General features: G+C 36.5%; 1 protein-coding gene and 1 non-coding gene across 2 annotated transcripts; one reads left to right on the forward strand and one right to left on the reverse strand.

Moving 5' to 3' along the window:
* Positions 1–6,079: 6,079 nt before the first annotated feature.
* LOC116140743 lies at positions 6,080–8,222 on the reverse strand. The gene is given in 4 exon segments (XM_031426323.1): positions 6,080–6,189; positions 6,192–6,449; positions 6,452–6,746; positions 6,822–8,222. Coding segments are annotated over 4 exon segments (2,064 nt in total).
* LOC116140773 lies at positions 7,750–7,857 on the forward strand. The gene has a single exon (XR_004129701.1). It is a non-coding gene; the product is annotated as a small nucleolar RNA R71 (small nucleolar RNA).
* Positions 8,223–14,964: the final 6,742 nt, after the last annotated feature.

Below are 14,964 nucleotides of genomic sequence, written 5' to 3' on the forward strand. Positions count from 1 at the left end.
CCCAAGCCCAAAGGTAACTCACAAATCAATTTCATTTTCATTATTAACTCTCACACATCAATCATTCCACAAACCCGTTAATCTCAAAACCCGGATGATCACATGCACAAACTTCACAAACAAAGAATTGATCTCGAAATTTTAAAAATATAATATAATGTATAGAATCAAATTTCATAGGCTCACTCTTCAAACTACTCTCCACTAATGTAGAATGATCACACTACCTCAAATCAATAGGTCTTTATTAAGCTTGTAATGTTAGGCTAGGTTATGAGGTTATGAAAGAACGGAAAGGATAAGCAAAAATAAGAGACTCAATCATATTTCTTTCAAACACTTTCATTCAAGCACCACCAGTCTTCTTTACACCCCACTTTTTCCACCCTTTATCAAAATAATTTCATTGCATCATTTACACTTTGCGATGTTTCTCAATACTTTTCCTTTTTTCTTTCTTTCTTTCTTTCTTCTCTGTTTTTCCTTTCTTTTCTTTTTTTTTTTCTTTCAATTTTTTTTTTCATTTAGAAGAAAGAAAAGAAAGCTAAAAATGCTACCCCAACTCTTGATTAAAAAGCTGTAATGCCCCACTTGAGGTACATAGCTAATGTTTATTGTTTTGCTCTCAATTGAGTTTGTATGTTGTTAATATTGTTTGGTTGGCCTTGGTTGAAGTGATGTGTTGGTTGGTTGAGTGTTTGCCCTACAATTGGTTAAAACTTGGCGAATTTTGAGGTTATAGTCTTTGCCGGGGCGAGGAAAAGTCTTCGCCGCGGTGAAAAGTCAGCTGAAAAGTTAGGTGAAGTTTCTAGAGAATTTTTCATAGGGAAAAATGACCATTCTACCCCTAATTAGTAGGAAAAGTGGGGAGTGAAATGTAAGAAAATTTCATGGAGAATGCATTAGAGTTGGGGGTGTGAGTGCAATGAATTAAAGGACAAAGATGAAATTTCCAAGGAAGAGCAAGGGCAAAATGGGAAAGAGTGGTTATAATATGAGCTAAAAAGGGATTAAGTTTAGCAAACCCTTTATTCTTCTTCTTCCACCACCATTCCCATTCACCACTTTCTCTTAACTCTTCATTCAATCTTTCAAGGATTTTAGAGGAATAATATTGATTATTCAAAGGGCAAATTAATAAATACTTGGGCTCCTTTTAAAATAAGATTTTATTGGGGCATGCAAGTGAAAGACATCTAATTACAAAATGGCCGATGTATATATAAATGCAAATGGTTGCATTTTAGGTTAAGTTTTTATTTTGTTCACTCAAAAGAAAAACAATCTCTCTCTTTTAGGGTTTGGCCACTTTCTCACTCTCTCAAGGTGGTGTTAAAGTGTGGAGGATTCATCCTTTTGAATCTTGGCTTCATCAACTTAAGCAACGGAGAAGGTATAATGTTTTCAAGCTTTGTTTAAATTTTTTTTTGAATCCTATTAATCCAACCCTTTCATGCTTTCAATCTACATTTTCCGCCATCTCTTCATGGTTCTCTTTCATCTTCCCCTGTAACTGTTGTTCGTACCACCAACTTAGGACTTGCCAAGGTGCCCGCTGGCCGCGAGCTTCCCTCTCCTGCTGTTCTTGCCTCATGAGTGTCCATTGCTCTTAAAGTCTGAAAATGTGTGACATGTAGAGGTGACTCAATCTCCATACACATTGCCTCGTACGACAACTTAAAAGAGTAAAAGAAATCCTAAAAACCCTAAAAATTCTTAAGGATGGTTTTCTTTAGGATCTGTGCCCTAAGTTTCTATTTTTAAAGCTGTTTCTTTTCAAACACTACCCAAGAATGTTCATTGTCCAAACCCATTAGATGTCTCTCACCAACATCATCTCTTCCGAATATTATTTTTGAGCCTTATTCCCTGAAAACACAACAAAAATACCTGTGATCTCAAAAAGTGCGTTTATGAAACATTTAAGTTAATTCATGCGAATTAATCCTAATTTCCCACAAATGATACCTATAAACCACTAAGTATAAGTGTATTTTCAAACACTTATCATAACCCCCGACTAGCTTCTTGCTAGTCCCTAGCAAGCTAAGCGATAAAAATATGTCTTCTAGATTGAAAATTAAAATAAAATAAACATAAATCTAATCTACCCCAAATCACTTCCGTAGATTGTCATGGTTGCATTTAGCGTATGCAACAAGCCTTTAAACCCCTAGGTGGCCCTAGTTGAATGAGTTGTAGTCTCGTGAGGGTTTCCAGCGATGATAGCCACAAACATCCATACTAAACCTAACCTAGACTCGAAAATTAAAAACAAACAAACAAAACATTAGTCTCCGGATATACATTCGTCTCAAAAATTGCATACAACACATAACATAAAGAATAGTTAAACATCACCCAAGCCCAAAGGTAACTCAAAAATCAATTTCATTTTCATTATCAACTCTCACACATCAATCATTCCACAAACCCGTTAATCTCAAAACCCGGATGATCACATGCACAAACTTCACAAACAAAGAATTGATCTCAAAATTTTAAAAATATAATATAATGTATAGAATCAAATTCCATAGGCTCACTTTTCAAACTACTCTCCACTAATGTAGAATGATCACACTACCTCGGATCAATAGGTCTTTATTAAGCTTGTTACGTTAGGCTAGGTTATGAGGTTATGAAAGAACGGAAAAGATAAGCAAAAATAAGAGACTCAATCCTATTTCTTTCAAACACTTTCATTCAAGCACCACCATTCTTCTTTACACCCCACTTTTTCCACCCTTTATCAAAAATAATTTCATTGCATCATTTATACTTTGCAATGTTTCTCAATAAATTTCCTTTTTTCTTTCTTTCTTTCTTCTCTATTTTTCTTTTCTTCTTTTTTTTTTTTTTTCAATTTTTTTTTTCATTCAAAAGAAAGAAAAGAAAGGTAAAAATGCTACCCCAACTCTTGATTAAAAAGCACTCCACAACCCCCAACCTATTCTTTTGAGCACATTTGGAATAAATTGACAATTTTCACAAACCTTCACCCTCACTTCTTTAATTGCTCTCACCAATCTTGTGCTTAGATTAAGTCTCTTAAAAATTAAAGGGTAGGAATGTGTTTTTGGCTCAAAATAATGGTGGGTTAATGTAGGTTACATGAAAGAAAATCAAGGCTAAATGTGTTTAATAATGGCTCAAAGGGGTAACTAGCAATAATTTAAATAAAGGGTTGGCTTGAAAGGCTCAAACGATCCAAAGATAGCCTAAATCATATCCTAAGTAATGTGCATTCTAGGATCTGGCCTCAAGTAGTTATCAAGTGAGTTCTAGAATTTGTTGAGATCGCAAAAATGTCTATGAAAATTCATACATAATAAAGTTTCGTATTGCATTGCTTAATTTCCCAATAGGCTCTATGCTCTAATTCAACGGGAAGGTGACATGTTTTACCATAAACCATTCGGAATGGGGACGTTCCAATTGGTGTCTTATATGCTATCCTATACACCCACAATGCGTTGTCAAGTCACAAGCTCCAATCTTTCCTATTTGGATTCACGGTTTTCTCTAAGATGGACTTGATTTCCTGATTAGAGACTTCGGCTTGTCCACTCGTTTGTGGGTGGTATGGCGTAGAGATCTTGTGGGTGACTTATATTTCTTCAAGGTAGCCCAAAATGCACGGTTGCAAAAATGAGTGCCCCCGTTACTAATTATGGCTCTAGGTGTTCCAAACCTTGCAAAAATGTTAGATTTTACAAAATCTACAACAACTTTAGAATCATTAGTCTGGGTGGCCTTTGCTTCTACCCATTTAGATACATAATCAATAGCAAGTAAGATATAAAAGTAACCATAAGAAGATGGAAAGGGTCCCATGAAATCAATACCCCATACATAAAAAATCTCAACAAATAAAATCGGATTTTTGGGCATTTGATTTCTTGGGCCTAAATTACCTGAGCGTTGACATCTATCACATGTTTTGCAAAAACAATATGCGTCTTTAAAGAGTGTAGGCCAATAGAATCCACTCTCAAGAACCTTGCTGTCCTCTTCGCTCCGAAGTGTCCTCCACATGCATATGAATGGCAAAAAATTAAAATTGAATTAAATTCACTTTCAGAAACACACCTTCTTATGATTTGGTTGGGGCAATATTTCCAAAGATATGGATCATCCCACATGTATTGCTTGGCGATCTTCTTCAGTTTGTCCTTGCTAGCACGCGACATGTTGGGTGGGGTTTTCTTGGTCACTATGTAATTTACTATATTTGCATACCATGGTCCCGAGGATGTCATTGCAAGTAATTGTTCATCCGAAAAATCATCTTTCAATGGAAAAGCATCTTCTTGGTTTATCAACCTACTTAAATGGTCTGCTACAATGTTCTCACTCCCTCTTTTGTCTTTGATTGTTAGGTTGAACTCTTGTAGCAGTAGAATCCACCTTATAAACCTTGGTTTAGCCTCCTTCTTCGTAAGCAAATACCTAAGAATTACATGGTCAGAAAAAACAATAACTTTAGTGCCAATTAGATAGGAACGAAACTTTTCTAATGCAAAAATAACCGCCAAAAGTTCTTTCTCAGTCGTAAAGTAGTTAAGTTGAGCGTCATTCAATGTTCTTGAAGCATAATAAATGGCATGTGGTAACTTTCCAACTTGTTGTCCTAACACGGCTCCAATAGTATAATTGCTTGCGTCGCACATCAACTTGAATGGAAGACTCCAATCGGGTGGCTGAATAATTAGGGCTGTGTTTAGGAGTTCTTTTAGTGTCTCAATTGCCTTTATACAATCTTCATTGAACTCAAACGCTACGTCTTTTTGTAACAAACAGCATAAGGGCCTTGCGATCTTAGAGAAATCCTTGATAAATCTCCTATAAAATCTTGCATGTCCAAGAAAAGAACGTACCTCTCTCACACAAGTGGGAAGTGGTAAGGAACATACAAGATCTATTTTAGCTTTATCAACTTTAATCCCCCTAGATGAGATAATATGCCCTAAAACTATCCCTTGATTTACCATAAAATGACATTTTTCCCAATTTAAAACGAGATTAGTTTCTATGCATCTTTTAAGAACTAATGTCAAATTACCCAAACAATTATCAAATGAGTTCCCATGGACACTAAAATCATCCATAAATACCTCTATAATGTTCTCCATGTAATCAGAGAAAATACTTACCATGCACTTTTGAAAGGTGGCAAGTGCATTACAAAGGCCAAATGGCATGCGTCGATAAGCAAAAGTGCCAAAGGGGCATGTAAATGTTGTATTCTCTTGATCTTCCAGTGCAATCACAATTTGATTATAACTTGAAAATCCATCAAGAAAACAGTAGTGAGAATGGCCCGTTAAACGTTCAAGCATTTGATCGATAAATGGAAGAGGAAAATGATCTTTGCGCATTGTGGCATTGAGCTTGTAGTAGTCTATGCACACTCGCCATCCTGTTTGAATAAGTGGTAACTAAGTCATTATCTTCATTCTTTGCCACGATTATTCTAGATTTCTTAGGAACTACTTGGACCGGACTAACCCATTTACTGTTCGAAATTGGGTAGATCACACCGACATCTAACAACTTGATTATTTTCTTCTTCACTACTTCCATCATTGGTGGATTCAACCGTCTTTGCGCTTCTCTTGTAGGCTTCGATCCATCCTCTAATAATATGCAGTGCATGCACATGGAAGGACTTATTCCTTTAATGTTAGCAATCGTCCAACTAATTGTCGTTTTGTACTCTTTGCAACACACGAACAAGTTTCTCTTCTTGCACCTTTGAAAGGTTGGCTGCTACAATCACGGGCAATGTGTCTCCTTCTCCTAAGTATAAATACTTGAGATAACTTGGTAAAGGCTTAAGCTCTAAGGTAGCGGCTTGCACAATGGAAGGTAAAAGTTTCTCATTAGATATGGGAAGAGAAATATAGGAGATTTCATGCCTTGGATTTTTCTTTGGAAGCTCATCCAACATTGCTATAGTTTCATTTAACTCTTCTCCCAACTCTACACCTTCATTAAAACTTTGAGGTTCCTCGGTTGACAACCCATTCCATATTGCCACTTCCAATGGATCTTTACCCTTAAGCTTGAACATTTGCTATGTTAAAGAGTAAAGTACATCAATGGAAAAGCAATCATTGTCATCATTAGGATACCTCATTGCGTCAAAGATGTTAAATTGAATTACTTCCTCATCAAACTCCATGTCAACGTCCCATTATGCACATATATTTTCGTACAGGCTGTTTTCATGAATGGTCTTCCCAAAAGAATTGGCGTGGTTTTCACAGTTGTTTCATCTTTCATGTCAAGCACGTAGAAATCCACTGGAAAAAAAAGCTCATTTACCTGCACCAAAACATCTTCCACAACCCCCTTTGGATAGGCATTAGATCAATCAATGAGTTGAATAACTACGCCGGTCTCTTTAAGAGTACCAAGATTTAAATCAAGATAAATTGAGTAAGCATGACATTAATAGAAGCACCTAAGTCTAACATTGCTTTCTCAAACCTTGTGTTGCCTATGATGCATGGTATGGTGAAACTACATGGATCTTTGCACTTTGTTGGAAGCTTCCTTTGCAAAACCGCTGAGACATTTTCTCCCATGCTCACCACCTCATTTCCCTTAAGTTTTCTCTTGTTGGTGCACAATTCTTTAAGAAATTTCGCATAACACGACACTTGCTTTATGGCATCCAACAAAGGAATGTTGACATGTACTTTTCTAAAAGTGTCCAAAATTTCTTGTTCATGTTCCTCCTTCTTTCATGTGGCAAACCTGCTAGGAAAAGGCAAAGGAGGTTTGTAAGTATTAATAGGAACTTTAGATTGTACCTTTGGTGGATGTTTTGCATTAGAAGAATCGGTTGGCAAATTTTCTGCACTTTTAGGCTGCTTTGTTCCACCTTGAATCAACTCATCTCCAACTTCTCTCTCATCATTTGGCTTCTTGTGAGTCTTCTCAAGTTGTCTACCACTTCTCAAAGTAATGGCACTAGCATTCTCCCTAGGGTTAACCAAAGGTTGGGAAGGAAGCTTTCCGGACCCATGCACATCTAATCTTCCAAGAGTAGTAGCCAATTGACTAACTTGGCTTTCCAAATTCTTGATTGACATTTTTGTTTCTTGTTGGAACTTGAGATTCTCTTGCTGAAATTGAAGAGAGCTAGTTGCTAATGAGTTTACCAAGTCCTCCAAAGACTTACCTTGAGGTTGGGAAACATTTTGGGGTCTTGCTTGGTACGGTTGTGGAGCTGGTGGGTAAGGGAAACCAGGTGGATTATTAGTGACAACAGCTTGTTGATTTCCTCCATAGCTAAGATTAAGGTGATCCGTCCATCCTGGATTATAGGTATTGGAAAATGGATCATACCTTTGCCTTTGTTGTCCTTGGTATCCTCCCATGGCATTTGCTTGTTTTGCATTTGTCTCTTGAAGGGTAGGACACATATCGGTAGGATGTCCCACATTGGAGCAAATTCCACATGTCTTCACTTGTCCAATTGCAATTTGTTGCACAAGTGCAGTCAAATTATTCAATTGTTGCTCAAGATTATTGGATATCCCCACTTCATTTACCTTCCTTGGTGGTGGATCGGATCGAGTACCAAATTGTTGAGAGTTTGCCGCCATGGTTGCAATTAAGTTCCTTGCTTCTGTAGGAGTTTTATCAACTAACGCTCCTCCACTTGCTGCATCTATCATGCTCCTCTCCATTGGCATCAATCCCTCATAAAAATATTGGAGAAGTAATTGCTCACTTATTTGATGATGCGGACAGCTAGCACACAATTTCTTAAACCTTTCCCAATATTCATATAAGTTTTCCCCATTGTATTGCCGAATCCCACAAATTTCTTTCCTAATGAGTGTGGCTCGAGATGCTGGAAAATACTTCTCCAGGAACAACCTCTTCATCTCATTCCAAGTAGTTATGGTCTCGGATGGTAGGTAATAAAGCCATTCCTTAGCGCTATTTGCTAAAGAAAATGGGAACGCCCTTAACTTCACTTGTTCCTCAGTTGTTCCATTTGGTTTCATACTCGAGCACACCACATGGAACTCCTTAAGGTGCTTGTTTGGATCCTCTCCCGCTAAACCTCTGAAAATTGGTAGAAGATGAATCGTCCTAGATTTAAGCTCAAAAGCTCCCCTTGTCGTATCATTGTATTGAATGCATAAAGGTTGTTGGTCAATGGTTGGTGCAGCCATCTCTTTGAGATTTAGATTAGCCATCTCCTCTTGATCAGAAAAATTAGAATAATCACTTGTGAGTGGAAGATCGGTATGGATTGCTTGATCGAGAGTCGATTTATGCAAAGGTTTTTTTCGAATGAGCAATAGGTGGAATTAGATCAGAATGCAGATTCGATCTCAAATTGTATCGCGAGCTCATTCACCAAAAACACCTACAACTCAAAAACAAAGAACAAATAAAAACTGAAAAATAAACAAAAGGTAAACAAATAATTAAGTTAATGAAATTCCCCGGCAATGGCGCCAAAAATTGATGCATGCAAATGCAAAACCTAATTTTACCTCACTAAATTCTAATGCAAAGTCGTGTAGTAGCAAAGAGCAAGTAAGTGTCTTTCCCGCAGAGGATTTGTGAACTTAATTAATTATCTACTTCTAACGGGATTTGTCACGAATTATAAAAACTCAACAAAAACTAAAAAAAAAAAAAAAAAAACTCAAAGCAAACAATGTAAATCAAGCAACTAATAACGAAAGAGAAATCAACGAGATAAACGAGATTGAAGGTTTATTCGCCACCACTAGACACGAACTGCATATAATAAAAGCACTCTTTTACTTTCTACCCTTTTGATCACATTAGCTTAGAAAATACCAAACGTTGATAAGTCCCATCTCTCCTTACTAAGTCATTGGACTAGACACGGTCATAACCCAATCCCTTATTTATTAAATAACCTAGGATACGATCTCTAGATTTAGAGTAATAAAAGTGTTAAGTTGCGAGAGACCTATTGAATCAAGGCTAAACTAATATGGTCGGTTTAGTTAGCTTGAGTGATTATCTCCCATGTATGCAGGCATACACTTTACCACTAGTTATTTAGGTTAATAAAGTGATTCCGTACTAAACAACCAAAATTGGCATTAATAGATTATTCCTAACGATTTAATTGGCCACTTAAACAATTAGAAAAATCTAGTTAGACCCTATTTTCAAAGAAATAATCACATAACTAAGAGGGATCAAAAGATAAAAAGATGCGAATTTTATTAAACACAAGACATGTCTAGGGTTTTGAAATCACCCTCAATCACAAAGGAATTACTTCTTCATGAATAAATATGAGAACATCATTGTATTACTCATAACAAATAATAATAACAAAGAAGAAGAAAAACTTAGTGAAACTTGATTGGATTAATGAAGTTGATGATGATCTCCTCCAATTCTTCTTCTCCAAGCCTTTTTTAATCTCTCTTTTTCTTCAGTTCTTGAATATCATTGTTCTCTCTTTTTTTATCTCTAAAAGGATTCTCCCAAAATAATGCTAAAAGACTTCTATCTATATCCCACAAGGGTTAGGGTTTTGTTTTCCTTAATTCTAGTTGGTTTAGGACTCTTAATCCTATTCTCCTACCTAAAAATGGATAATCAGTTTTTAACTTCTGTGACTGTGCCCTGGCACTGTTCCGTGGCACAGTAGCTACTGGAAAAAGTGTGTCGCTACACAGTAGCTACTGGTCTTCTTCCCGCATCATTCCATAGTTCTTCAAAGATGGTGATTTTTGAACTTGATAACGATGCAATTTGGAAAAGTGGAAAACATATGAAATGTAGCCCTTTCAATCAGCTTTCCAACAGTCCAAGAAGCTTCTTAATATTAGTTCCAAAGCTCAAGATATTCTCAAAATACCGAGGCATGCTAAAGCTAGAACGCAATCTAGAATCTTCTCTTTACTTCAACTTCTATAACTTCTTCAATTCAACTCTGATTCTCAATCCATTTGTTTCAAGTCATTAAAAATTCTCTCGCCAACATCACCTCTCATCTGAATATTGTTTTTGAGCCTTATTCCTTGAAAACACAACAAAAATACCCGTGATCCGAAAAGTGCGTTTATGAAACATTTAAGTTAATTCATGCGAATTGATCCTAATTTCCCACAAATGATACCTATAAACCATTAAGTATAAGTGTATTTTCAAGCACTTATCACTTGGAATGGGTGTAGGGTTTATAGGGAAGAAGGTGACGTTTGGTTTTTTTTATATGCGACGATTGGGCGAGACGCGTTTCTAGCCATTGATTGTGACCACGTGTCGTCAATCTACATGAAGAGTTACTGTCATAGTTTGTGGAAATCAATTGGTGTTTCCCTTCATTGAAATCGCCAAGCGACGACGTGATTATCTGCTCCATATTAAATGCGCTCTCATCCGCATTTAATGCCTTAAAAAAGAATGTCGTTTCAGCATGGCTTGCATTTAATGCTCATGGCTGGCACTTATTGCGCAGAGACACCTCTGTCAGATAAAGCTTATTTTATTGACTAAGACAACTATTAAGCGCAACGGATAACATCTGAAGAGATCGTTCGAATAAAACACTCTTCTTCATGTGTCAAGCTCGAAGCGAAGTGATTCTCAATTTTCGATAGCAAAATATCCAAGTGTTTTTAGGTCACGAATGATACATAAAGTTCAAAACACGTTGGTATAGCATTGAGTAGGATCCGACATAGGTCGTTGAACCTTTTTGGATCACCTCAAGTTGCTTGTGTAACACTTGAAGATCCATGTCGTGACTTCTACTCAATTAGCAAGTTGGGTTAAGCCAACAACCTCATGTCGTTTTGGTTATTCTCAACTGTTAGTTGGGTAGGTACTCCTCGGGACAATTTAGATTGTGGCATAATCATGCAGTTCTCAAGATTCAATTCTTGAACCTTAAGAACTGGGGAGCTTTTGTTATGCCTAAAAAATCAAGGCTGATGTAAGCCTACATCAGCTAACTCCAATCAGAGTTTAGGAAGGCTTTGTACCGTCCAGGAGCTGCCTTGTCACCCCAAGACAGAGAGAATACGATTATCATCAACTTGACAGATTCAGGTTTTGTCTATGATGTTTGAGTAGATGCCCTAGAGCCAATCAATTATTGTAGAATTGACTCTTTGTAATAATGTTCATTAATCAATAAAAGGCATTTTATTCTATATCGCGTAAATCATTATTATTGCAATATGTATTGATATATATCCTTAGAATGGTAGAATTGTGATGAGGGTATCAAGAGTTTCAAATCTTGATAGTAAGAAACCTGTGAGCGCATATGGTGGCCATTCTAGAAACGTTCGTAGCCCCAATATTATTCTGAAGTAAGGGCACAGATAATACGGTAAGGCTATCATAGTGTTGAACGACCTTGTCGAAAGGTAGTGACTGATCTCACTTGTCAAGGTTGTTTGGTGACAACCTGGTGCAACACATGGGTGCTTGCTATAGGCGAATACACCGCAGCAAGTTCACTGGACTGACCCACCAGAGGATTCCCTATGGATGGTAACCCCAGTGTCTATGGAACAAATCCTCTAACGAAGGGTGGTGCATGTGATCCGTAGACTTGAGATCATTGGAGCACCTTGTGCATCGATTGGTTCAGTTTGACACTAGCCTAACGCAGTTTTATTCAGAGCTGTCAATACGGTGGTGATTGACAGTGTATCAAGACTATGGTGGATAGAAAGAGGATTCATCACTCCCGGGTACGGGAGAAGTTATCTCACGGCGTAATTCAGTATATGGCAATGACACTAAAACTGTGGTCACAGTAGGATTGAGTTGTTGCTCTATCCGGATTATAACACAGGTCATTGGTCCAGTAACTAAATACATCATATCGAGAGTAACCGAAGGTTGATATTATTTCTATGCCTTCGTCTCGTCGAGATAACGTATGATGAAAGGATCGAATTGTACGGTAATCATATCATTGACAGGTAGCTACTTTGTTGAATCTGAATCTATCGGGTGGCCATGATGCCTTACTAGGGGCCAATCTTGGTTTGTGTATTAGTGAGACGATTAATTGGTATAAATCGCAATACTATACACTACCGGTATGATGAGGAGCCTATGGGTCACACACATAGAAGATAATTTAAGACTCAGGAAGTAAGAAGGGCGTTTTCATCTTTTTAGGTGAAAGGGTATTTTGGTAATTTCACAGTGCAATTAAATTTGCTGAGGTTGTAGCCTTTTATTTAATTAGTTAGAAAAATTAAATAAGTGAAATTATATTTAAATATGTGTTAGCATATATTTAAATAAATTATCATTATTGTTAAATGTTAATACATATATATATTAAATATATATTAATTGATTTTAATTGAGATAATGATGAATTAAAATAAATATTTAATTGGGAGTGTTTGGAAACAAGGGGTGTTTGGGTTGGAGCCCAAGCCTATTCCATATAGGAATAAGGCAATTAAATTTTACTATAAAAGAAAAAGGGTATTTGTAAAAGGCAAGAGTTATTTCATTCACTCACTATTCATCAAAAGAGAAAACACATAGCCCCCAAAACTCTCTCCCACGCCAGTTTCAGTTTTAATTGAAAATCAAAATACTCTTCATTTCTTCTTGTTTCTTAAGGCTAAAGAGGATCTAGCAAATCCCTCTTTAGTTCCTTGCGATTGTCTTCGTATAGACTTCATTGGTTCGATCCTACACTTGGGTCGATAGCAAAATACATTCAGAGACAACTTGGAGGAGCCTCCAAACGTGCGTATGATTTCTTAAACTTTAGATTAATTTTCTGCAGATTCTTATTTTGATATAAACTGTAAAATTGTACCCTGATCTTGGTTCTATGGAATGATCCTTGTTACTATTGTTTTTATTTTCTGCTGTCTCAATTGATCGTTTCCTAACATATGAGTGAATGGGAGTCACACATTTGTCCAAGCCCCAAGTAACTTGAGGATATATCCTAAGTTATCAGCCAATGGGAGGCGAGGGAGGACTTGCATGACACCTATCCACTTGCAAATTTGTAATCATTACCTTGAATTTCTCTACTATAAATAGAGGACTCCCCCTATCATTTTTGGGATTCTGATACAAAAAACCCTCATTCTGATTGTAATCTATATTCTCAAAGCAAAGATAACCTACGAGAAACAGACTAACTTGATATTCTATCTGAATAATCAGTTATTGTACTTCTGCTTGCTATTCACTATACACAACTTCTTGTAATCTATCATATATAAAAGAATAGTGGATGTAGGATTCGCTATAAGCATCCAAACCACTTCAAAAATCGTCTTTCATTTATTATTCAGTCTTTGCATTAGATCATCCACAATCATTCACGTGTAATTTCTAAGAGCAGCTTAGCACTTTGCACATGTGAGTCGTTGGTGTCAAAATCAAGCATCAACAGAAATTTAAAAATGTTGGCCTAACAAATAGGGCATTCATTTTTTTTACTATGATCACGATAGTGAACGACTCTTTTGCATATGTAAACATTGTCGAACTCTTTGTTGATAAAGCTTTACTTATGAAAGAAATTGGTCAGCCCTCTTATATTATTACCCGCTCTTATATTGTTGTCTGAAGCATCACATTCCGCCACAAAGTGATTACTAAAATCTAGCATGGCTAACACTAGGGCATTACAAATAGCCTCCTTAAGAGCATTAAAGGCCTTTTTCGCTTCTTCATTCTAATAGTAGTTGTCTTTTTTTGATCAAATGAATGAGAGGTGAACTTGTCTAACCATAATCCTTGATAAACAGTCTATAATAATTGGTAAGCCCAAAAATCTACATAAAGATTTAAGTGAGATAACACAAGGCCAATTTTTCATGCATTCTACTTTACTTGGATTAGTTATGATTACTTTGCTTGAAATTATGTGACCCAGATATTTAAGTTGTTGTTGCCCAAAAGAGCACTTAGAGCTTTTAATAAATAACCGAGTTTTTTTTTTTTTTTTTTTTTAATTTATTTGTAGATCCTCTAACTTTAATTGCAGATGCCTTAGATGCTTCTCCGAAATCTTAATAAAAACAAGAATGTCATGAAAAATTACCAAAATGCATTTTCAAAGAAAGGGTTTGAGTACATTATTTATCGAACTTCGAAAAGCGGAAGGTGCATTGGTTAACCCAAAGGTCATAACTAAGAATTTATAATGACCTTCATGTGTACAAAATGTTATCTTAGGAACATCAATTGGATGCACCCAAATAATCCAACTTAGATTAGAACTTTGCCCAATGTAGTTCATCCAACAACTCATCAATAATAGGAATAGAGAAATTGTCTTTAATTATCACACTATTTAGAGCTCTATAATCTACACATATTTGCCAACTATTAGCATTCTTTTTCACTAGCAAAATTAGAGAAGATAAATGACTCACACCGGGTTGTACACTACCTGCCTCCAACAACTTATTAACAGTTCTCCCAATTTCAATCTTTTGCATATAAGGATAACAATATGGCCGTATATAGATCAGTGAAGTTCTAGGTACCAAAGGAATTTTTTGATCGTGAGCTCTTGAGGGTGGAAGTTCTTTAGGTTATGAAAAAGCTGACTTATATTCGTGCAAATATCCATTAAATCATTTGGAATAGCTTCTTTGTCTTTTGAATTTGGTAATTTGATAAGACGCGACGATCTAAGAGGGGCCATAAGCCAAATCCCAAATATTTGGGATGAGCTGGAACGTGCAGGACCAATGCATGAGCATGCATGCATGCAGAGAAGGGAGGAACTGGGTCGTGAAGAAGCGTGGTCGTGGTCGTGGATGAACTGGTCGTGGCAGTTAAGCGCAGTAACGTGCAGAAGGAAGTGGTCTTCTGCAGTTGCAAGTTAACACAACACAGTAACGTGGTTGCGAGTTTTACGCCATCTTAATTTCGTTGTTATTGATCATTTTACGTATTTGAATTTCATGTGTTAGTTGTTAACTTTCC

This window comes from Pistacia vera, unplaced genomic scaffold (genome assembly GCF_008641045.1).
Source record: "Pistacia vera cultivar Batoury unplaced genomic scaffold, PisVer_v2 Contig377, whole genome shotgun sequence".
In the NCBI taxonomy this organism is placed as follows: domain Eukaryota; kingdom Viridiplantae; phylum Streptophyta; class Magnoliopsida; order Sapindales; family Anacardiaceae; genus Pistacia; species Pistacia vera.